This window comes from Crotalus tigris, unplaced genomic scaffold (genome assembly GCF_016545835.1).
Source record: "Crotalus tigris isolate CLP2741 ecotype Arizona unplaced genomic scaffold, ASM1654583v1 scf7180000018001.1161693, whole genome shotgun sequence".
NCBI lineage: Eukaryota > Metazoa > Chordata > Lepidosauria > Squamata > Viperidae > Crotalus > Crotalus tigris.
The window spans coordinates 491,871-517,618 of record NW_024096766.1 but is presented as its reverse complement, the minus strand read 5'-3'; the positions used below and the strand labels follow the sequence as shown (position 1 = coordinate 517,618).

Genomic DNA, 25,748 nt, shown 5'->3' with positions numbered 1-25,748 from the left:
GCCTTTGATTTTTCCTGCTTAAATGTAAAACTTTGCCTTTCTCCACATTTTTTAGCGTAGGGTCCATTGTTCAAGTTTGTCAAGATCTTTTTGGATCCTGAGTTTGCCTTCTGGGGTGTTGGCTACTCCTGCCAATTTGTGTCATCTGCAAATTTGATGAGTTCCCCTTCAATTCCCTTATCTAAGTCATTTATGAAGATATTGAAAACTACTGGGCCTAAGATGGAACCTTGTGGTACCCCACTGCTTACCTCTCTCCATGTGGATATAGTGCCATTGAGGACTATTCGTTGAGTACAGTTTGCCAGCCAGCTACAGATCCATCTGGTGGTGATGTTGTCTAATCACCTTTTTCTAGTTTACCAAGGAGTAGGTTGCGGTCTACTTTATCAAATGCCTTACTGAAATCTAAGTATACTATGTCCACAGCATTTCGCTGGTCTACTAATTTAGTCACTTTTTTGAAGAATGAAATAATATTGGTTTGGCATGATTTGTTTTTAACAAACCCATACTGGCTACTGGTTATGACTTTCTTTGTTTCTAGTTGTTCGCATATCTGTTTTTTGATGATCTTTTCTAGGATCTTCCCAGGTATTGATGTTAAACTGATTGGTCTGTAGTTTCCTGGGTCTGTTTTTTTCCCTTTCTTGAAGATGGGAACAACATCAGCCATTTTCTAATCATCAGATATTTCCCTGGTGCTCCAGGATTTTTGAAAGATATGATACAATGGTTCTGAGATAACATCTGCCAGCTCCTTCAGAACTCTGGTTGTAATCTGTCGGGTCCCGGTGATTTATATTTGTCAAGGTCGGATAGGTGTTCTCTTATCATTTTCTTGCTTGTTTTAAATTTTGTTTCTAGTTTGTCTTTTGCCATAGTTTTTTTTTGTATTAGGTATAATGCCAGAAAAGATTGATAAACAAAGTATATATTTGATTTTACATGTGATAACAGCAGCAAGAATCATATTCGCACAACATTGGAAAAATGAAGAAATACCACCAGAGGAAGAAATAATTAAAAAAATACTAGAATGTGCGGAAATGGACAGACTTACTTTGAGATTGAAAGAAAAAGAAGAAACAGAATACTATCAAACTTGGGACTTATTTTATCAATGGCTGGAGAAAAGAATAAAAGATTAGGAATTAAATTTGTATTAGTGAATGATAAACTCAGACAACACACTTGTTGAACAAGTACTACTAAACTGTATGAAAAAATTAATAAAAACTTTTTTAAAAAATAAAAATAAAATAAAGTCAGCTCTTTTGAAATTTAAGACCCTGGTTGGATTGTTTTCTGTTGCTAGTATTTGCGTTATATTAAATTCCAGTATGATGTGGTCACTTTCGCCCAAGGTTATGGTAACTTCAACTCTCTCTATCACTTCTTCTCTATTAGTAAGAATTAAGTCCAGTATGGCTTTACGTCTAGTTCCCTCCTCCACCTTTTGGATGACAAAGTTGTCGGCTAGGTTGGTTAGGAATCTGTTTGATCTACCGCTCACTGCAGAGTTTGTCTCCCAGTTGATATCTGGATAGTTGAAGTCTCCCATTACTATTGTGGTATGCTTCCTACATACATTTGTTAACTGGTTGGCAAAGAGTTCATCTATTTCTTCTGATTGGTTGGATGGTCTGTAATATATACCTATAGTAATGTCACTTTTTTTCTTTTTTATATTAACCCATATGCATTCTGGGGAGATTTTGTCTTTGATCATGTGCATTTCTGTAGATATGTAGTGTTCTCTTACATATAGTGCTACTCCCCCTCCTCTTTTTGTAGACCTGTTTCTTTCGAACAATTTGTATCCATACATCAGTCCATTCCACCAGGCTTCTGTAATACCAACTATGTTATACCCTCCCTTGTGTACTATTGCTTCTAGTTCACCCTGTTTGTTCCCCAAGCTTTGAGCATTTGTATATAAGCATTTAAGGCTTTTATGCCTGTCCTTGGGTATATTTCCTGCATCTCCTGAATATTGTTTGAGTTTTTCTTTTTTCTCATCTCTGCCCACCTCATTGTTTGATTTGTTTTCTTGGGATTTATGATTGGTTTTGGGTTCTAGAGATTTTGAAGATTGGTCACCCTCCCCCCTCAATTTTAGTTTGATAAAAAAAAAGGATAAGGAAAATGGTGGATTTTCTTTGATACAATACATGTTCTAATTGTAATTACTTTACCTTATATTGCCTTGACTTTTTAAAAAGATTCGTAGAAGAAACTTTGATTCTTGGCTTTGTGGTGATGTAGTTGGAATAATTGTGTAATCGCCAGGCTTCAATTGATAGGAAACAGTGATATCTCGTGTTACCTTAAGCTGCGTGTCATGAACTATGGTTCTACCCTTAGACAAAATATTATGAAAAGAAATTATTAGTTACTTTGAAGTTATTTTAACTTGCAGCTTTTTTTGCTACACACACAGACACACACATTCACATAGACACACACACTTACATACTTATTCATCAACCGATGGTAAGTATGCTAGAGTTGGTTGAATGGTCAAGGTTTCATGGATATCCATAGCAAAATCACAGGCCCGTGCATGCCCTTATTTGAAAGTGAGATTCATTTGTTATAAATGGGCTAATCTCCAAATATCTATGCCTGAGACTGTATTATCTGTAATATATGGAAGATATAGCAGAACCAACAAAAGGAGTGGGAAATATTTAGAGAGAGGAGATTTTATCTGCATATTTAGGCTTGTCATGAGCATTCTGAACCTTGTATCAAGCCCACTTCTATAAGAAAATAATAGACCCTGGTATATTTCTTGTGGCTCCAATATTTTCCACAAAATGGCACAATAAATAAAATGCAACCACTATTACTGTGATGACATATAAAGACAACATGATAAAAACCCCAACTAAAAAAAATTCTTACGAAAACACTGGAGTGTATACTGTAAATCCCATTTAGAATGGTTAGTCGGAGTGGGCACAATAATTTATGAGCAATGCCTTTTTGGGGTGGGAAGGACACGCACACACACTGCTATTTTGCAAAAATGAAAGGAAAAACATTTTCAAAGTGGGAGGGGGGCAAAGGAAGTGTTGAACTTAGAATGTGATGAATTAAAACTTCAATAAACCTAAATAGGGACAACTCTTTTCAAGCAAATGGAATTTTTTATGTACAATCATTTCTTTTGTTCAAGATATAGAGAAGATTTTATGGTATTTGGATATTTTTTAACTGAGCATCTTATCCTTGAAACTGTCTTGATGCAAGCAAGCTATTCTAACAATGGAAAAAGAAACTCCAGATTTTCTGTATATAAATATTGGATAAATGGTTTTTCTTTCATTTACATTTTCCTCTTTCCCCCCCACCCCCTGCTGCCTTTATAATGTATACATTTTATGCTGTTTTTAATTTATTTGTTGTGTATGAAGTATTTTGTAAACAGCTGTAACATAATTAAGTATAGAAAGCAACATAAAAAGATATAATCATGGTTTAGTTCATCACAGCACAGCCATCACTCAGTCTGAGAAACCCTCTTTTCTATGAGGAATAGTTACTGAACTGATGAACAATTTGTACCTAATTACTGATATTTCAGAGAGCCACTTTGGTGTAGTAGTTAAGTCCAAGAAAGAAGGCAATGGCAAACCACCTTGCCAAGAAAACTGCAGGGACCTGTCCAAGCAGCAGTCAACTTGAATCAAAGACTTGCATGTGCAACACACACACACAGAGAGAGAGAGAGAGAGAGAGAGAGAGAGAGAATTCAGAGAAAAGTAAAGAGGACCTACCTGTAGCTCATCATAAAATAGAAGAAAAGAAGAAAAGTGCATTAAGCATAGAATTTGAGATAATCATTTCCTTTCATTTTCATTGTAGTATACTGCCTCTCCCACCCTACTTAAGTGCTAATAGTCATAATTTTCTGATCCAAAAAAATTTCTACTAGTTAGGAAGATGCACACATAATGAATGTCAATGATCCAATTTGTGTTCTTATATGAATGATGTTTCCTGTCTGTGGAAATTATTAGTGTGGTCAAGGCAGAAGCATACTATTAAAAGTTCTAGGCAGATATTGATTTCAATTGTATAATGTTGCAAAAAAAAAAAAGACATTTCTTAGCTCAAAAGAATGGTGACAACATTGTACAGAATAAGAAGAAAGACTGGAGTTCATAGATAATGCAGGTTAATGCTGGTTTCATAACTTATGATCCCATCTGCATTGACATGGCTTGTCATTATATGGCAATCTATTCAGACTTCATGTATGTAGTATGAACATGGATGAGGTAACAAGGCTGATGGTAGCAATGAAGCATGCAGCTCACTGCATGAAACAGTATAGTCCAACCAGACAAACATGCAAAGTGCAGCAGATATTGGAAGAGGCCAATATTATTTTTCTGGGAAGTGCATCTTTTCCAGTGACTGGAAGATCATTGTGGTGATTTTTGGCTTTTGCTAAAAAAAAATACAATTGCCTGAGGCACTTGGATGTTAGGTGGCTCTTTAAATGCAGAATTTCAATGTGTCATAAAAGTGATTTTCTATTATATTTTGTCTCTGAAATCTTGAAGAAGTTGAGGATTACAAATGGGTTGATGAAAGAGCATAAGAAGTATGTGAAGCTCAAAGAACAACACAGTATGAGATTATTCATAGAATCCCAAGGCTTGGAGGGGCCTTAGAGATCTTCTAGTCCATCCCACTGCTCAAGGCAGGAGCCTTACACCATCCTGGTCAAATGTTATTCTGTTCCTGCAAACATTGATTTTGACTATGTTCATTTTTACTTCCTTGGAGGTTCCTCCTCCTGGAAGATTTCTCAATATGAAATTGTAATGCTCTTCCTCTAATGCAGATGATAATCTAAAATAGTTCCAGGTATGCACTACATCTCAAATATGCCTACGTGAAAATTCTTTATATATGATGAGGGACTCAATTTTTGTGAGATTTTTTCCCCCCACATTGACAAACCTTGTTTGTATATGTACTGGCTCTATACACATAAGCTATTGTTTATAATAATTCTCTTCTGTCACAGGGATTTCAAATACATAGCTTTCCTGATATTTTATTGTAGTAATTTTCCAACTAATAAAAACTGTAATTTAGTATAGGCTGGTTACAATAGTTTGGGCAAAAAAAACCCTGAATTGGTCTGTAAACCTCAGATGTGGTGTATTATAAGAATGCTATCAGTAGTGAAGATGCTTTTAAAAGATAGTCCAGTAAAAATCTAATTAAAATCACACATTTTAAAATTGTGCTTAATGGCTAAATTAACTATATTTATTGTCCAATTAATAATTTAATGCTATTTACAGCTTTTTGGATCAGAACACATTTCTTATTCTCTGCAGGATTTTTCTCTTTCTTGCAAATTTTCTTTGTATCTAGAATCACATTGTTATATTTTAAGGTACGGTATAAGCACACAGAACAACATGAAATATTAATATTTCCCTTACTTCATTTCATATGCAAATTTCATTTCCACTGGTTCTTTTGTTGGTTAATTTCTTTATTAAGGGTGTCCTTCGTTTCCTCAAAATCTAACTGGTTTTAAATGAATTCTCTCTCTATTAGTTTTATAGCAGTTATTTAAAAATATCTGTATGATTTAAGTAGCTTATTTTAAAAAACACTTTCATATCAATTTATAATTCAAATGTGAAGAAAAAAATAGTGTTTGCTAAATTAAAATAAATCCTTATCAAATATATAAAGAAATTAATCATTTAGTTAAGCAGTAATGAAACACTGTATTTGCAAACACAATGAAACTCTATCCAAATGAATGGATATCAATAATCCATTGCTAACTGCTGATTAAAATGTTTTGTTGTTTGATCTATTTAGAAGAAAAACTAAAAGAACTTAGTTACCATTATATAAACCCTCCCTTCAGTAAAGATTTAGGCTTTTTTCTCTTTTATGAGTGACAAGTTTTAGAGTCTTATATTTAGGATTTGAGTTTTGTATGTTTGAAGAAGCCTTGGAGGTTCAAATTATGTACCCTGACTTTCAGAACTACAAGGAGGTTATGTACATTGAACAGTAGATAGAGGGTTTTTAAATTTATATGCCACCAATCTCATTGTTGAAGTGGCTCTGGCTCTTACAAAACGATAAAATAAACCAATTAGAATTTCTATGAATTCAATAGAGATTAAGAACCAAGAGGACCAATGCTATAGAAGTGGGATCTTCAAATTTTAAAGCTCTTCTGGAAGATCAAAAGGGTGGGGGCAGAGCTCACATCCTGGCCATAGGATGTTCAAAAGGGTGGGGACCACAGCAGAAAAGACTCTTCTCCTAGACCCCCCCCCCAAGTCAAACTTCCTTGACAGACAGGGTCTGTAGCAAGCCCCTTCTGCTAGAAAGAATGAGATGGGCCAATCCTATTGGGCCAAGATCAGTGGTGGGATTCAGCCAGTTCGCACCACTTCGGCAGAACCGGTAGCTAATTTTTTGTTGCCCAGGCCCAGAATGGACTTCTGGAAGCGGCATCCACACAGAGAACTGGTTGTTCACATATTTGAATCCCACCACTGGCCAAGATGGCTTCTCAGATATGTTAAGGATTAAGCAGTTCAGGATTTATTCTGTGCCCCTCTTTGTCTACCATTCTGCAGGCAGTTTATCTAAGAGATTGTTAATTTGAAGTCATTTATTTCTGTATGCACAGAGCATGCATGTTCTTAGCCTCTCCTGAGTAAGCTGTAGCTAGCTAAGTGCTTTGCCTATCTCTCTAATGTATTTCTTGTAAATAAATGCCCTTTCTGTAATAGTCGTACCACCTGCTCCACTAATCCTTGCTAAAGTCAGATTTCTATTCCTAGAAATATTCGCATACACATGTAGAACAGTTCAAACTCCATGGAAAGGGCAATTTATCTCTCTGAGAATCATATGAAGCTGAAATAACTACAAATTTGCAGCCAGCCTCACAGGCTAGGCTATAAAGATTTAATTCAGATCTGACTCTCTACAGGAGTTGCTATAAATGAGTTTAAACAACTGATGCTCTCAAAATGAACAGTAGTTGAGTTTTTACTGGGTTTGCAAAACCAGACATTCAGAAATAAGAGGAAGTATAAAGCACATAGAGGAGCATCCTAAAGTCTGTGGAAGTAGATTAAAAGACTAAGGCAGAGAATATTTTTAGAGAATAGAGCACTGCCTCCTTCATTATAAATCTTTTCAGAGGCTACTTTATTGTGTAGGACTGCTGATGGGTTGGGAAGAAGACTGTTAAAACTTGCTTTAGGATGGGGAATAGCTAAAAGTTTCTCTCTCCTTCTCAACAATCCTTGCCATCCACTTTGGGAGGTTTTCCTCTTAACAGAGGAAAGAATAATGAAAACTACGCAGTTGGAAAGTGAAGACAAACAGGAAACTGATTGGGCTAGGCAAAGTTTCAGAACAGTATTTCTTTTCAGCGATGTTTGAAGTGGACATATTTATTGGAAAGTTACTGCAATTAAATTTAATCATTCTTTGCCTGGCACCTCATGAGAAAAGTGGTATCTTGATTTAGGTCAAACTGACAGAAAATCAGGATCTATAGAGGTAGTCCTCGTTAAGTGACTGCCTTGGATAACATCCATTCGCAATCACAATAGTGATGAAAAAATACCTTTGTGATCAATCCTTCCATTTATGACCTTTGAAGGTCTATAAGACAAAATAAAGCTAAAGTTAAGTTCATAAGCACAATCACAGTTTGACTTAGCAACTACTTTGCTTAGTGATCAAGTTGCTAATTTCAATTGTGGTTGCTAAACAAGGAGTAACTACTGTAGTAATCATGGCACCAATCCATATTTGACACCTTTACTTACCTTACCTCCTAATCCTGCTAGGATCTGACTGCTCAAAATAAACTGAATCCAAAACTCTGTGTTACCCAATTTTCCCTTAGACAAAACATCTAAACAGTTTTGCCATGTTGTCTCTGAAATAGTAAGATGGAGTAACTTCTCATTGATGGGAATTCTTGCTTCATCATTCTTCTCACCTCTACAGTTTCTCTCCCCCTCTTTCCCCATTGAAAAAAGAGCAGGGTTTTTTTTCTCTTTCTCTTTAATGTTGCACTGTTTTGAGTCTTTAGCAAGCAAGAAGCCAGAAGAGGGTTTTGTGTAAATGTGTATGTACATAGGCCTTTTCTGGCATAGTCAATAACCGGTGAGGCCTCAAAAATGGCAAAACATCTCCTAATTCAGCCAGGTTAATCATGTCACTTTCATGGCCCAAATGTGTCATGGGGCAGTATTTCACGCTTCTAATTGCTCTTACTCACCTTTTTTATCTGGAAACCTATAGGCACCAGCATCCGTGAGGTATTTGCAGGTCTTTGCATCAATGCTATTACAACATTGTCTTTAGTCATAAGCTCTGGAACTTTGATGAAATATTGATGGTCTCTTGAAAGAGCACCTATTGTGGATGAACAGATATGATAACACACCTCAGACTTGATTAAGACCTTCTTTCATTTATATATATATATATATATATATATATATATATATATATATATATATATATATATATATATATATATAACACTTCCTTGTTAGAAGGGAGCTTTGATTATTGAACATCATGGAAATACCGTAAATGCCGGCGTACAAGGCGACCCGGCGTATAAGACGACCCCCATCTTTATAGCCAGGCCGCATTCCTAGAACATCGTCTTATACGCCGGAAACTACCAGTATTTCCGGCGTATAAGACAACTCGGCGTATAAGACGACCCCCATCTTTGGCGCCGATTTCAGCGCTCGCGGAAGTCGCCTTATACGCCGGCATTTACGGTATATTCTGATATACTGCAATGACAACATCCCTTTGAACAGTTAAAATTTCCTGAAATGAAGCATGCAACTCTCAGTAACCTTGCCAAAGAATAGTGACACAGAAAACTACCAGGTATTGATACAGATCACTGATTCATCAAGCTCAATATTTTCTCCATCAACTGGAAACAGTTTCCCGATCCCAATTTTCTGGAAATTCCAGAAATTGATGGAACTCTAGCTCCATTAACTTCAATGAAACCTAAGTCAAGATGGATGCACACAGATTATACATTCATGTGTTGTAAGCTTCATTAAATGAAAGACCATTCATTAGCCTTGTGTAAGCTGATCTTTGTTAAAGAATAGCAATACTATAGATACTGTTTCATGTTGTATACATATATAAACATTTTTAACAAACATATCTGTATGAAATGTTATTACTATATTTCTAAGTTAAATAACAAATCTAAATATAAATGACAAACACTTGGAGATAATGTAAAGATAACTAAGACTACAATTCTCATTTGCCTAAAGAGTAAGTCCTAGTACCCTTAATGGGTCTTACCGCTACGTAAACTTGTATATGATACATTGCAAAAGACTGAAGTATGATTCAAGAAGTCCCTGCTTTACAGTTGATTTCTCTGACAGTGATGTGGTTGCAAACAATCAATAGCAACTTGAAGGCACATAATAAGTCAAAATGATTATTATTGTCACTATCATTTTTTTTCCAAATAAGTGTGTCTAGAAATGCAGGCCAATTCTAATTTGCCCTATTGTTGTCTGTTTTAAATATTGTTCTAAATCCAGGTAGTCTTCATTTAATGTCCATTCATTCAGTGATTATTTAAAATTATGACAGCATTGAACAAGGGATAATTTACTATGGGTCTTCATAGTTGTAGCAGTCGCAGTGCCCCCATGATCACATGATCATGACTTTGGCATTCAGCAACCAGTTTGCAATCACAACATTGCAGCATCCTATTTTCACATGATCACTATTTGTAATTTTCCTATAGCCTCCAAGAAGCAAAGTCAATGGGAAGCTGGCAGGAGATTGCAAATGGCAATCACATGGCTGTGGGACACCATGACCATATGGGAGTCATTAATACTGCAGCTGGAACTGTCACAACTACCATCATAAATTGGCATGGTCATGGATGCCAAATTTTACAATCACATTGCTTAGTATTAGAGTTTCCAGTCCCAGTTACTGTTGTCAAAATTGATTATCTGAATAAAAACTCAAAAGATAGTACACAGATATCACTTCTATTACATACAGGGCACAAAGTTACCCATCTCCAGATTTACCATGTAACTAGAATATTGCTAAAATGATACTCCTACGAAAATGGTTTAAGATATCAACTTATTATCTGAGGCTACTTACTTCGATAGTTGCTCCCTTCTGGAAATAATTGGATGAAATATGAAGTCACAGACCAAGACATATTGCTCTCCTTACCAAAATCCAGGAATGTGGGTAAGTTATTGCAAACAAACAGGGATGAAAAATTGTCTTTCAAATCTTCAAATGATATCCTGAGAAAAGAGAATGTGATTTGGGCTGCAGACAAATGTTAGTTTCCATTTCTAGTGTGCATTTGCACTTTTTAGAAGCCTAAAAAAAAATTGTAGGATGCAAGTATCTATGTATGTATGTATGTGTGTGTGTATGGAGATAGATAGATAGATAGATAGATAGATAGATAGATAGATAGATAGATAGATAGATAGATAGATAGATAGACAGACAGACACACACACAGAGAGAGAGATGGAGATATAGAGAGACAGACACACAGAGAGAAAGAAAGAGAGAGAGAGAGAGAGAGAGAGAGAGAGAGAGAGAGAGAGAGAGAGAGAGAGAGAGAGAGAGAGAGAGAGAGAGAGAGAGAGAGATACAGAGAAATCCCCCAAAGCCTATCAATTAATGTAAAAATACCAGAATTCGCCATCAGCCCTGTTCATATAGAATTTTTCCTTGAATGATTGAGGGACTTGATTCCACTCCATAGAACTGTAAGATATCAAAATCACATATGATTTGAAAGATATCAATACCCTTGTCATTGTAACTTTAGCTTATAGACCTTTTCATGCGAAGACTTCCACTTTGAGTATTCACCTCTAAAAGTTGAAATCAAAATGGTGGAGAATTGCATCAAAGAAAATGCCCTCCCCCAAACATGCATTTCATTTTGGATTTCTTTGATGCAGAAAGATTAACGTTCAATATATTTTGTAGTAACTTTTTCATCTGCCCATGAGCTTGGCCTTTTTTACTACAGAGTTTGTGGAATTCTTCTCATTACTGGATTCAGTTTGCTTCATTTGGCTGCTTCTAATGTTAGTGTGACCTTTACAACAAAATTGCAAGGATAATTACAGGGGAAGAGAATTCTTCTCTAATGAGATAGTCAGCTTTCCACAACAAAACCCAGGAAGTGAATCTGGCGAGTAAAGTAGATCCTGGAAAACAGAACAGATGCAAATATACATCCCAACCAATTGTTCCAAGCAATAGAGTTGAAAACAGTGTCCCTGCTCAGTTCCCCATTGTGATAATTTCTGCAAATCATGTAGTGAAGTTGCAAAGTATTATGTTATCATGACAACAAATATTAGACAGATTGCTGGGTAGGTAGTGGTCCTTAGGGCAGTTTCCTCCCATTACTTGAAAGAATGCATGGATCTCTCCTGTCCTTTAGTATTACAGAAAGTCCTCAAGTTACAACAGCAATTGGGACCAGACATGTGTGAGTTCTGACACCTTTTTTTTAAAGAAAAAAAGCACTGTATATATATGTGTGTGTTTTCTGAGATTTTTGCGGGTGTTTGTATGTAGGTCTTTGGTTATTCGGGTTTTCTCCCACGTAAAATTGGAAGTGTCTTGGCGACGTTTCGACGAAGTCTCATTCGTCATCTTCAGGCTGGTGCTTTCGGCTTCGTGCTTCGTGCTTTCGGCTTCGTGCTTCCAATTTTACGTGGGAGAAAACCCGAATAACCAACGACCTACATATATAGTGATCAAGAAAGTGATCACCAGGAAATATAAACAATAAAGTTTTAATAAATAAAACCAAGCTTTCGATGGCTTAAAACTGCCATCTGCACATGGCTCCTGGACCTCATGAGGCAAAGATTGGTCGGCCAGGACCTATCACGAGGTCCAGGAGCCATGTGCAGACGGGATTACATTTATAAGCAAGCTCTCCCATCATCCGGTTTATACCCTGATGATGATGACAGTTTTAGGCCATCGAAAGCTTGGTTTTATTTTTTAAAACTTTATTGTTTATATTTCCTGGTGATCACTTTCTTGTCTTTTAAATATGTACATAACCAGGAATGCACTTTGAAATTAAGAAACTGAAAATTCAGACAAAAACTCAGAGGGAATGATTTTTAAAAACCTAAACATTTATTTATGCAGGTCAGTCATTGGCTGGTCACTAAAGAATTTGAACTGGAATTGCTGGGAATAAAAGGTCTACCATCATCATGAACTGGTTCAATTAAGGTCAACCTTAATGTTCTCATTGGTTGAAATATAGTCTTGAATGGCCTCTTTATTAAGAAAATAATTCCTTCCATCTCTGACTTCTGATATTACCTCTCAGCAAACTCATTACAGGGAATTAGCTATCTAACTGTGTTAATTCCCAAGCTGCAATTTTATAATTAAGTGATAATTGTATTGTCTGCTTAGCATAAGCTAGGCAGGAATCAATAACTGTATTGATTCACACAACTTAAGGTTGCTTCACCAAAATTTCAACTGAATCCAAATTAGACTTTAATTTTTTGTTCATAGGAAAGCTGGAGAAGTTAGTTGAGCTCCAACAACATTTTCAAGGAAATTTTATTTCTTGGTGTTTTTCACTAAGAGTTCTGTTAATAGAACCAATAGAAAAGAAGCTACAGTATAAAACTATAGCATTGGTTCCCATCTTAAAACCAGAAAATGGTCCACATTATCCAACATGATCATTCTCTGTTTTCTGCATAGAGTACTAGGGAAAAATCACAAACTGTTATCATTTTTTTCACTGATGTCAATAAAAACACGCAAAATTATTCCCATGGAAAGCAATGAGACTTAATAGTACTTTTTTGTTTTGTTTTTTTGGGAGGCTTGAATCCAGGGTAATTCTAGCAAATTGTTTCTAAACGTGATGAAGGAAAATACTATACAATGTCTGAAATTAGGAACCAGATGACAACCTGCCAAAATTGAATAGCTGGCAAGGCTAAAGGGAGCTATTTCAGTTTCTCCAAGCTATAATTTTGCAAATGATTTTAGCAGCCGAGATGGACTATTTACTACCGTGGCAGGTTGCAATGTTGCTTTCCTTTCCTCCCACATTTTAAACTTATATTTATAAATAATAGATCTCCTACTGTCTGTGGTCTTCTGGCAGCAATAAACAGCTGTAACAATGCTTTTCTTGGCACCACCTACTGATCTCTTACCAGAGATGGTGATGGTGGTAGTGGCAACAACAGAGGATCTCTGCTTCTGCAACTACTTTCCAAGCATTGTAGGGGAGATAAGATCAGTTTCCAGCTTAGGATCTTCTAGATCAGGGGTGTCCAATCTTGGCAACTTTAAGACTTGCGATCCTCAGTTCCCTGAATTCCCTACAGAATTTGGGGAGCTAAAATCCACAGGTGTTGACATTATCAAGGTTGAACATCCCTTTCTGGCTTATTTGGCTTCATGATTTCTGTATACATACCCACAGACAATATTGGCTGAGGTTTTGTATACATATATTAAATAAAAGTTATCATTTATCCAATTTAAATTTGCCTGTTAAGTTCAAATTGGAGTAACAATTCAATTTGGGGTGTGGGAGGAAACAATTAATCAAAAATGGTAAGATCTGGCATTATCTGAATGAAGATAAATGGGATGGAAATGGCTAGGGATGCCTTGAATTTTAATATAGAGCATGAAATGCCGACCCTTGGGTTGCAATATTAGTTCTTGCAGCAGTATTATTATGCCAAGTCCCTACATGCTAACTCTTAAAGAGCGTTCTTATTCCAAGACCTCAAGGGAGTCATCCTTCTTAAGAAATTAAAAGATTGCAACATCATACTGATCACTCCAAGCTCCATTCCATTCCACAGTGCCCCACGGATTCCAGAGTTTGATTAGACGTTCTTTCCTGTACATGTAAGGAACCTGTTAAAAAAGAAAGGAAGAGAAAACATCCTAACTTTATATATTTTGCATGAGGAAAGAGGCACACAGATACATTCTTTTATATTTTAGTGGCTATCTCTTGAAGTATATTTAGATAAAGACAGATGTGATCCTGTTAGGGAAATCCTTTTCTGAATAGAAATAGTTTACAGGTCAGACCATCACATTGCCTTATTCAGAATATAAAATCCTCATATTCTTCACATCCTAATCCTGATCCCAGGGATACTGCTAGACCAAATTTATAGATATGAGTCCTTTTTCTTCATATTAACATTTATTATTGAAAAGAAAGTGAAGATGGGCTCAGTTACAGTGATAATGGGTGCAATATTGAAAGACTTGAAGGACCAGGTTAAGAACAGATTATCCTGGAGAAAATCTATCTCTATGGCCTCTAGGAGTCAGCATTGACTTGGTGGCACATAATCAATCAATCAACATTTATTACAAAAATAAAAGTAACCTGTAGATTTATGAAAATTTCATTTGGGCTTTGGGTGATATGCAGATCTCTAGGGAAAAAAAAAGTTTCTTTTAGGAGGCATTGCTTTATGCACTTCCACTTACATAAATAATAAACATAAAAAGCTTCCAGGGAGATGCATAATACATCTAAAAAGTCTGTCATCTTGGAACATATTCACTGAATTCTGAATTTGACTCTCATTTGGATATAAACCTCTCTGAATCAGTATCTAAGTGCTATCTGTTCACACTTGGAATGTATTTTTTTTCCTAATTCTATACTGATTGCCAAAAAGGTCTCCTTCAAGGTCATTCTAGAATCTCTTTTCATATAAGTCTCTGAAATGTTTTGCATGAGAAATATATGATAGAATCTAGTAACAAATTCTTGAGTTGGTGGGACAGCAAGCTCAGATTTCAGGCAATTCATTCCCTCAGAAATAACCAACATGTTCCCCTTGTTCTTACAACTAATTCAGCCATGTGACCCAGCTGCTTTGCCTTCCACTCCTAACTGTGATGACACTGCATGGAGCATGAACCAGCAACTTATATAACTGCGATGCCACCATTTTATAACTCAGAAATTGCTACACATCATATCCATGCACAGGCTAGTTCATGTTAGTTTTCTCAGTATAATCCTATGTGTGTGTGTGGGGGGGGGGGATGAACTTCTGCATATAAACCAAATCCTTCAATCTTTTTGTTTAGGGGCTGATTAGAATAACCTGAGAATATCATGAGAATTTCACCTTTCTATAGAGAAATCATTGGTAGATAAGTATTATTTAGTATAGTTCCTGGTATGGAGCCAGTGGTTAATGCATCACCTTAATCATAAAAGTTTATGGCTTAAGCAAAGTCATTATAATAATTAAAGTCTTTATGCTTAAAGAGAATATATTAAATCATAATACTGTATGAATATCATTATCTCTTTAATCACACATTCTGTACAACAATGGTATCATTCTTGGCTTCCAAAGTGCTGTATTCAAATACAAAGGAACTTTAAAATGCATTGATTACAATTTTTTTCTCATAGGGGATTGGATTGTCTCTACATTTCATATATGTATGTGATGGTATGCAGTGTGGGTGGGAAGGGTATCTAAAAGAGGTGTCCATGTTGTAGCAACATCTGAACACTGATAATTAAGCTAGACAAATGGATTTGCTATTTCAATTTTCCATAAGACTCACAAAATACATCTCACAGACCCAGTCATCTAGTGTAGTACTCTTTTTTCCATGACCCATTATCCACAGATCTAGGAGGAAACCCACTAGAAGTTACTTTGTGAAAGGCTCCTTCAGAATTGGAGCTGGTCTTCAAAGAGAAATGACTTCATAATATATTTGGCTGCTTAACTCTAGTCTAGATCAAGATGTTTGCAAGACAATAAATGTCAAGAGCTATTGTCACCACTGAGTACTTCTCTCCCTTTGCAGAAAGCCAGATGTATCTCATATTAATGGGTAGGCTTGCTGCTACTGATGAAAGGAAAACCAGAGGATTAGATAAATTTGCTGTCTTTCAAGACCTCTTCTCTTGTCATTGTGGATATTAGCATCAGAAATTATGTCTATGGTGGGATGAGCACTAACCTCATCCTGATCCTCTTAAGTGCAATAACTCCTTTCCTTTCTTTCACAATTGTTGGATTATTTCTTCTGGCTAAATTGATCTACTCTAGAGAAGATGATATTAATATTTGGGGAAGGCAAAGGCTTGTGCTTTGGAAGAATAAGCCTGAGTAAATGACTTCTTCATCCCATTCCAAATTTCTGACCCTCCATTTCAATGCAAACTGCAAAGCTGTTCTTGAGCTTGAGCTATGTAGCATAATCCACATTTTTGGGTGGTTGTCACTAGATGTGGTTTTATTATCCTTTAAGGGATGTATAATTCTATTATGTTTTCTATCAAATAGAAAAGAACCTTCAAGGCTTCAGCAGTAGACTTTCTGGAAAATTTAAATTACATTCCATCCTTCTTGCTGTCTCTCTGTCTTTTATTACAAAAAAAGATGGTCCTTGTTCCCAGAAAATGAAAGAGATAGATTATCAATGCAGATGAATTTTTTTATTGACTGTGTGTGTGTGTGTGGGCGTGCACACGTGCATGTGTGTGTGTGTGTTGTGTGTGTATTTACTGTGAGATTACAGATCTATAGAACCAAGCATAGGCAGTTTGCATGAAAGCTGAAAGTATGAAAATAGCATGCCATTCAGAGCAGCAGCCTTGCTAATTTTTAACACTGAATTCACAGATTTACTTATTACATCTAGATCTCATTCTTTTATTCTGGAATGGAATGGAAATCAAGGCCATGAGTATTCAAGTGGTTTCTTGCATAGGCATTAACTAGATTTATCCATATTTAACTTCAGCATCATGCATGAACTACGGTACCATGAGCTATCAGACAATAGTTGAAAATCAGTCTACAGAAATACTCAATGTTCTTATCTATATAGGGCAATTGTTTCATTTAACACAAGAAACAGCCTGTTATTCAGAGATTTTGTAGGAATAATGTCATCCCAAGGCTCAGAGCAAACATTTTTTTTTTTTTTTGTCTATTGGTGCATCTCAACAAACTTGCACACTACACATATGGACATTACGAGCATGTTTAATGGGGAAGATTTCAGAAATGGTGCAGTGGTGCTACTCTACTATATCTCCTGCAGAAAATAATGAAGAACCCCATTTTCTGACCCTCCTAAGTATCTCTGCATTTTACAACTTGACTCCCCCACCTTTGTGTTGTAATTGAAATAAATGTCAGAGCAGTTGAATTGCAGGATTCATTTCACATTGGCATCAACTGTAGAATTGTTTTTCTTGGTACCCAGAAAGCCAACAGAAATTGCTCTGACTTATACCAGAGGGTTAGATGATGATGTTGGGGATGACAATGATGATAATTGTAATAAGAATGCATCCCACCACTTCTTCACATAGAAAAAAGGGATATGGCGGGAGAGTTTTGATTATTGTCTGATGCAACTGCTCAATTCCTGGCAGCTGAATTACATGAATATTGAGGCCTTCTCAACAAACAGAATGAAGACTCTTTCTTGGGCTTCTATGCAGGTATTTAAATGAAAGTGCAGAAGCTGGCAGTTGGCCAATGACTCATTAAATTAATACCTTAAAGGAGCATCTGTCATGCTCTTTTCAGGAAATCTTGTGAGTCCTCATCAAAATCACCTGCAGTTATAGATTTGAGTGTTGCTGTGGCAACTCCATTCTTTTGGCAGCTTGTCCTTGAGCAAGGTGGTTCTGCCTTGTATCAGTCCTATGAGGTCACACTAGCTTCCTTAAAATATCTACTTAGGTTAGAGGATGTCATTTCTACTATGTGGTTTCCAAACCTTGAAATCTTCCAACATTAACAATGAACCCTAGTTCTCACTGCATTGAACACAATCAATTTGCTTATGATAATCTCAAATTAAATTATCTCCATGGAATGAGCCTACTTATGTCTTCATTCATTTACATTCTGATAGCCTCTTAAAATTTGCTGGGGTTTCTTTTTCAGTAGCAAGCTATCTTTTAGTACTATTGACTTAGCCAATAAATATTAACTACCGGCTTAGAGTTCTTAATCCTTTACTTGAAAATAGTGAATTGGTTGACTATGGACTTGACTAAATTAATCATTTATTTTTTACTCTAACAAAAAGTTGTTTGGAGTATTTTTGGAAAGCAGGAGTGAAATGGTGAAATCACTGTGAGGAAAGGAATCACACAATATTGCCTTCTGGTTCATAAAGCAATGTATCAGCAAAAATAAAGAAAAACCAGTAGAATAGTTGCCAATTAGAAGAGAAGATTATAGTGAAAGGAGAGATTTATTTATTTTACCTCTGTGGCATCTATAACAGCATAGACGTGTTGCTGCACAATTCCATTTTCCAATACTTGGTTATCCGGCTTTTTCTGAAAGGGTACAAAACAGTTTTACTCTCTCTAAAACATTTACATTTGGTCCAACAAATAACTGGGTAGCTTTATTTTGATGTCACAGTGGCTCAGCAGTTAAGACACTGGGCTTGTCAGCTGGAAAGCAGGCAGCCCTGGTTCAAATCCTGGTGCCATGCAACAGGATGAATTCCTGTCCTCACCCCAGCTTCAAACAAATGCAAATAGATAAAAGGTCCCACTTCGGTGGGAGGGTAACAGCCACATGATCACAGAAATGTCTTCAGACAACACTGTCTGAGGACAACACTGGCTCAATCTCCTTGAACTGGAGATGAGTACTAGCCTCTAAAGTAGCAATGACTAATGGAATAAAATCTGCAAGGATTCCTTTATCCCAAAGGTGCTCTTTTCATGAAGCAACTGGATTTTCTTGTTTTTTTCTTTGAAGATGTTTCAGTTCTCATTCATGAAGTTTCTTCAGCTCTGACTGGATGGTGGGAGAATGGCAGGATTTTATACTCTTTGCAGAGAACTGGTCATTTGCATTCTTTTAACAAGTCATTGAGGCCACATGGAGGTTTATCTGTTTGTCAGGGTCACCTGTATCTGATGACACAGATAAACCCCAAGTGGCCTCAATGACTCTCTAAAAGAATGCAAATGACCAGCTGTCTGCAAGGAGTATAAATCCTGTCATTCCCCACCATCCAGTCAGAGCTGAAGAAGTTTCTTGGATGAAAAATGAAACATCTTCAAAGAAAAAACAAGAAAGTTCAGTTGCCTTGTGAAAAAAGCACCTTTGGGACAACCATGACCTGGATGATTGAGAACCTCCATAGACAAAGATTCTCTTACCTTTTTTTTTTTTTTTAGTTTGATGGGAAGAAAAATCTGGATCTTTTTTCATGGGAGAGGCACAGCCCCTACTAAAATTATGGGTGTTTACCCTTAGGACATGTACTACTTATGGCATAAGCATAATTGAGCTAAATCAGCTGAATAGCTTTGACTTGCCACCTGCTGTGTTTGATAAGCTCCCTATTTTTAAAGCAACACAAGCAGTCAAAAGCAGGGGTTTACTTAAGAGCACTATAAGGCATATGCATTTTAATTTGCCTCTTCTGCTTTTGAGAAGGGATGATCTGTTTCCCCCTTAGCAGAATAAATTTCTGGCTCTCATTTTCTTTTCCTGAGAAAGTCTGCTTAAGCCCAAATAGTACGCTGTTATTGAGAGTTAGCAAGGGCAGATGGGAATTGTATTTTAAAAAATATATAAGCTGCTTAAAGACCCTCCAGCTTTGTTTAACCTTTAATAAGTGTGGTGAGTTTATAGCAGCACTGGGCTCTGTATACATAGGCATTGGATTTTCTCTGGTGCTCCATGACCAGGAAATAGAGGATAAGATGTAGAAATCTTTCTGCAGAAAGCATGCTGTGACTGTTTGCCAATCTTTTTTTGAAGTTTTAAAGAAAGCCAGAAAAACATTCCTTAACAACTTTATGCATCAGGGTTTATTCCACTTTTTGGGGGAGTGGAATGATAAATGCTAGCTAGGCTATGCTTGTTTGTTTGTTTCCTGCCGTTATTATTTTTACAAATAACTCAAGGTGGTAAACATCCACAATACTCCTCCTGCTCCTCCTCCTATTTTCTCCTCAATCCTGTGAGATGGGTTGGACTAAGAAAGAATGACTGGCCCAAAGTCAGCTAGATGGCTTTCATGGTTAAGGTATCAGAGTCTCCCAATTTCTAGCCTGGTCCCTTAACCACTAGACTAACTGACTCACACTATTGCCAATTCCATAATAGATTCTGTTGAAACATTCCAAACCCTTTCCTATGAAATTTGGGGTTAACTTAATTTATATCTTTATTGTGGGTGGTTAATCTACATTTAGAAGATGCAAAAAAAGAAGAATATTCTGGATTCAGTTGTGGATAGGGAATCCAATTCCACCAATTCCTATTTAAGAAAAACACCAGCAAAGGAAAATCATCCATCCCAAACTTGCCAATAAATGCCATCTTATAAATGTCAACTTAAATAATTGAATTTCCTCTAATTCCTTTTCCCTCTATTCCTCATTCTTTTATGTTTGTTTACTGGTGGTTGTGAACTGGCTTTAGAGTTTATTCTTCTTTTTAAATTGAAATGAGCTGCTTTGGGAAACAATAGTTAATTGAAGAACAGAATCAAATATAGGGGAGTAAGTAAATAAGCAAGTAGGTATGTAAAGGATCTGGCTGTAAGGATATTACTGAGATCAAACTGAGTCCTAAAGACAAAACATGTTTGAATGTTCTTATCCAAGCTACTCTGCTTGTATCTGCCCATCTGTATTACTACATCCAACTTACAAGCCCACTGGAAGTATTGAAACAAGAAAACAAGAAAAAATAGCATTCTGACCAACTCTTTAGGATTTCAACATGGAAGGGAGAATGCCAGTTGAGATGCTAGTGGGAAAATAGTCAAAATGTGACAACTTCCATAAGCAGCAGATTGCTGGATTTATTCAGGGTGGGGGGAAACTTTATTTATTTATTTTTTTGCTACATCCTAAAGAATATTTGGGACAGGAATGGGTAATAATGAAAAGGTGTTATAATGTCACGTAGTTCAAAGATTATGTTCTATTTATTTCCAGAGGAAAAAAGTAAACTGGCAAACAATAAGAAATGAGCAATATTTAAAACAAGGGCCTATGTAAAAGTCTTAAAAGCCCAAATGACTAAATCAGGGATAAAAAAATTGTAAGAAGAGCAACTAATCCAAGAGATATTAACACTTTTAACTAAATAATAATAGAATAGAGCTGGAAAGGACCTTGGAGGTCTTCTAGTCCAGCCCCCCACTTAAGCAGGAGAACCTACACCAAACTCAGACAAGTGATTGTCTAGTCTCTTCTTAAAGTTCTCCAGTGATGGGGTGCCCACAATTTCTGGGGTAAGCTGTTCCACTGATTGATTGTCCATAGCTCCTGAATACTTTCTGTTGGCTGAAGATTTTATAATTGGATGGAACCACAGAAATAGTTCTAGAATTTATAGCTATCTTAACTGATCAAGAGGTCTAAAATAGTGTCAAATGGCGTGAAGCAAGAATATATGGAAGAAGATGCTCTAGAAACCAACTGGAAGCAAACAGGAAGAGATATTCCTAGCTCTTGCCACATCTTGCATCAGTCAGTTTGCCCAAGAAAGAGTTTTGCCATAGCTTAATCTGGAATTTATTAAGACATAAGTAACTGATATGTTCTGTTTTTGTCAGAAGGTCAACAGAACCCAGTAAAAGGCACATCTCAGAATTAATATGATCTGCAGATGTAACAAGGAGCAGTGCCAAACAAGTTTGATTTTCCACAGATAGTTGTTGACTCTGAAGTCCTAACTCCACTTGGTTCCTTGGGTCAAATTCAGAAGTTTCTATGGCTTGGGTCTCCCAACTTTCTAGTATTATCTTATGATCATATATGTTTGTGGGTCAATAGAGGTACTAGTTTATTTTCTTGCTTTCTGACATTCTTCTTAGCACTATCCAAACTATGAACTGTTCTGCACCATGAAAGGATTGTTTGTGTCCTAAATGCATCATTTCATCACAAGTAAAGATCTTTTAATTTTCCAAGAACCTTCCAACTGTACATTGTCACGGTTATTGATGTTTTGATATCTAAAGGATTTTTTCTAGTAACTTTAGAGAAACTATTCTGAGAATCTCTTCTGAACAACAGGATCCCAGTCTCTGTAAAGCTAACTTCTAACTTACCCTTTCAGGAGTGCTGCATGCCATTAGACAGCCTGACAAAGTAGCAGTTTTCATTATTTCAAACAAATGATCAGTAAGATTTCCAAGACTGAATCCAAACTGGACCCCACCTGTGAGATCTACGAAAGCTTCTGAGATAAAGCCGTAGTGCAACTTCTCATAAGAACCACGCAATCTAGAAGAAAAGAGAAGACATTCAGGGTAGGCAGCAAAAGGGAAACAACACAGAATGTTTATATGTATAAAAATATAAAAGAAAATTGATGGTTAGAGAAGTTCAGGTAGGTTAATGGTAAATTTTCTTTCTAGCACCACTAGTGTGTTCTGTTAAGTAAGACTAGAAATAGAAACATGGCTTTAAATTAAAAGTATATTTCTATTATATTGCCATTTTTGATTTACCTAATAGGCTAAATAATTTTTTTCTTACTTTGTCAATTAAAAGTCAGTAAATGGATTATACTATATATTTGTTAATAGTTCATTGTTTTAGATTTATTTCATTTCTTAATTCAATACAAACAGTAAGTCTTTTCTTGGTTCTAATTCATCCCCTTTCTTTTTCTTTTTTCTTCTTTCTTTCTTTCTTTCTTTCTTTCTTTCTTTTCTTTTTTCTTTCCTTTTTCTTTTCTTTCTTTCTTTTTTCTTTCTTTCTTTTTTCACATAAATAAATAAATATACACATCCATCCATCTAGCCCCATGCATATCCTGGAATAGGTTCAATATCTCATATGCAATTAAGAGAACTGAAGAATGTTTGTAGTCATCATACAACACAGTAACCCAGAGAAAAAGGACAGTTCAAGTCCATCTTGTGTTGGATTTACTCTTTAGAGCCATTGAAGAACACAATACGACAAACTCTCTAAGGTAGCAGGTGTTGCCCCCCACTTTCTGTTAATCTGAATGAAACATGACTTCAAAATTTCAGACAGTACAATCCAAGAATATTATGGTTCCATTTTTTGAATGGGTTAAGTACAAAGAGTCTTATTTAATCATCCCTCTAGCCCAGAAGATAGTGGGCTCCAATAGGCTGGAAACATTTCCAGTTTTCCAGGAAGAAGGGCAAACGCAGAAGTGAAGCTGGGTTGAGATGTTACATAAATATGAGCTTCAGAAAAAGTCTTCTACAAGAAAACGTTGTAGAAAGTTCTGTAAATAACTGAAAATACTTGTAAAAACATCCCTGCAGTTTTCTTTTCTGACAAATCTTTGTCCCCAGATAAGCCTTTATACATTGTTTAATGCTGCATGCAAAAACTATATCATGCATCATATCCTGAAAGATAAAACAACAGCCTTGGTTACAACCCAAAGTTAAAAACATTTTCTCTGTTGGAAGGAGATCTGCCACAAATAATTAAACAAGAAAGTAAGAATAAAATTAAACACAACCTAGGTCAGGGGAGGCAACCTTGGCTCTTTTATGACTCATGGACTTCAACTCCCAGAATTCCTGAGCCAGCATGGTTGGCTCAGGAATTCTGGGTGTTGAAGTCCAGGAGTCATAAAAGAGCTAAGGTTGCCTACCCCTGGCCTAGGTATTTATTATTTGTTCCATTTTTATTTAGTTCATATCATTGAATGTTCATCAGACTAAAGACTAAAAAGCATGTTTCAAGTCTTTTTTATTTTATTTTGAGCTTATAATTATTAACACAAAACAAAAAAAAGAGGAATCAGAATTCACTACAATAGTAGCATGTGTCATTTAATAAAAGTAACAACACAATCTGAGCTTCATCCTGAATTAAAAAAAAAAAATAGAAATCCATGGTTTATTTTATTAAAGCTAATGTTTCCAACCTAGCATTTTCCTTTCTGTTTCTTCTTTGTTTTCTTTTCTTGTACTTTTTGCTTTCCCTTTGTTTTCTTTTCATATCTTTTCTTCTTTACTTTGTATTAGTTTATATTAGTTTTATCTTTTTAAAAAAAGCTTTAATAAAAATTATATATTTTAAATATATATAATATTGAACTTAAAAATAGAGTAAAAATAAAACCTATTAAAGTTAGAAATAGAAACTAGCAATCAGACAAAAATAAATGTAAACAATTGGAAAATGTATGATTCCATTTGTAAATTTGAGAAACAAAAAAAATTAAATATTCATTTATAATATTTTAGACTTTGAAGAAGTAGGATAGAAGACTATTAACATATCTGAACTCTGTAGAAGACTCTTAAAAATACCATGAATAGCCATCAAATGGATGATAAAACAGATCAATCTGGAGGTCTCACTCAAAGCAGAAATGACCAGGCTCAAATTATCAAATTTTGGGCATATTATGCAAAGATGTAGTTCTCTGGAGAAGTCTCTAATGCTGGGATAGTTTGAGGGAAAGAGCAGAGGTTGACTAGGAACAAGACAAATGGACCCAGAGAAGCAATAGATCTGAAGGACCAGCCTTTGTACTCTAGAAAAAAAATTAAGTGTCACTAAAAGTTGACACTAGCACATAATCAATTAATTTAGAGTCTCTCTCTCTGTGTGTGTCTGTGTGTGTCTCTATGTCTATGTCTGTGTGCATGTGTGTATGCAGATAACACATTTGGAGTGACTTTTTAAAGTAACTAAAGTTGTTTTTTATTGCTTTTCCTGTTTTGTTTTTCTGACATTGTCCTTTGGGGACTGACAACTCGACTCACATTTGATGAAGGCTGGGTTCACTGAAAATGATCTGAACTGATTCTAGTTGAAACTGCACACTTGTTAGCAAGAGAAAATACACACTAGTACTGATTTATAGAAAAGTGTGGCTAGAAAAAGTGTCATATGGAGTCAAAAATATGTATACATTTCCAGAGAGAAGATAATAGAAGTTTAGTAATTGGACTTCTGATGATCATGAAGATATATATCATGAAGATATATATCCATGTCATTTCTTGCCTTCCTCCAGATTGTTCTTTTCCCTCCATGGCCTCTTCTAAATCCTGACAATTTCCATTCATTTACTAAAAAAGTCCAACCCTGCTTAGCACTGGCTCAATACTTTCACACCATGAAAGACATATCTTTGGTACTGATCCCAACAATGACCCCATCAACTTCTATTTATTTTGTGACTGATTTGCACTGTACGCTATATAAATCTACACAGTGCTGCACTTGCAATGTTTAAATGTTTAAAGTCCACTTAAACAAAATTGTTTCCCAGCCTCTGGAATTAAAAATGCATGAAAAGAAACAATAAGAAAAGTCTATCATCATTGCTTTGTCTAACCCTAACCTTAATTAGCTATTTAGATGGGGGCTGCCCATCTCACAAAAATGACTCTGGATGGCATACAAAAATTAAAACAAATGCTACAAGGTTTCTTGGTAAGGTTTCTTTTTTTCAGTGTTGTGCCAGATTGCTTCTTGCTGTTGCTTGTATGTACAATATCTTAATAAATTGTGATAGTTTCTATTTATGTTTTTTGGAAACATACCTTATAAAAATATAATTTTTAATATAAATTCTAATTTTATTTTTAGATTTTTTTTTTAAATTTTGTGTATTTTTTCCAGT

At 35.8% G+C, this 25,748-nt stretch overlaps 1 protein-coding gene across 2 annotated transcripts in view; it reads right to left on the bottom strand.

Annotated features, from left to right (window-relative positions):
• Positions 1 to 25,748, bottom strand: part of CAPN13 (calpain 13) — a 103,682-nt gene that overhangs the window by 27,938 nt on the left and 49,996 nt on the right. For both annotated transcript variants that reach the window (XM_039346515.1, XM_039346513.1), the window contains 7 exons: positions 22,225 to 22,399; positions 18,395 to 18,469; positions 13,937 to 14,022; positions 10,774 to 10,848; positions 10,219 to 10,370; positions 8,309 to 8,445; positions 2,199 to 2,362 (listed from right to left, as the gene is read on the bottom strand). In XM_039346515.1, the coding sequence (XP_039202449.1) occupies positions 2,199 to 2,362; positions 8,309 to 8,445; positions 10,219 to 10,370; positions 10,774 to 10,848; positions 13,937 to 14,022; positions 18,395 to 18,469; positions 22,225 to 22,399 (864 nt within the window). The remainder of the gene's footprint in view (positions 1 to 2,198; positions 2,363 to 8,308; positions 8,446 to 10,218; positions 10,371 to 10,773; positions 10,849 to 13,936; positions 14,023 to 18,394; positions 18,470 to 22,224; positions 22,400 to 25,748) is intronic.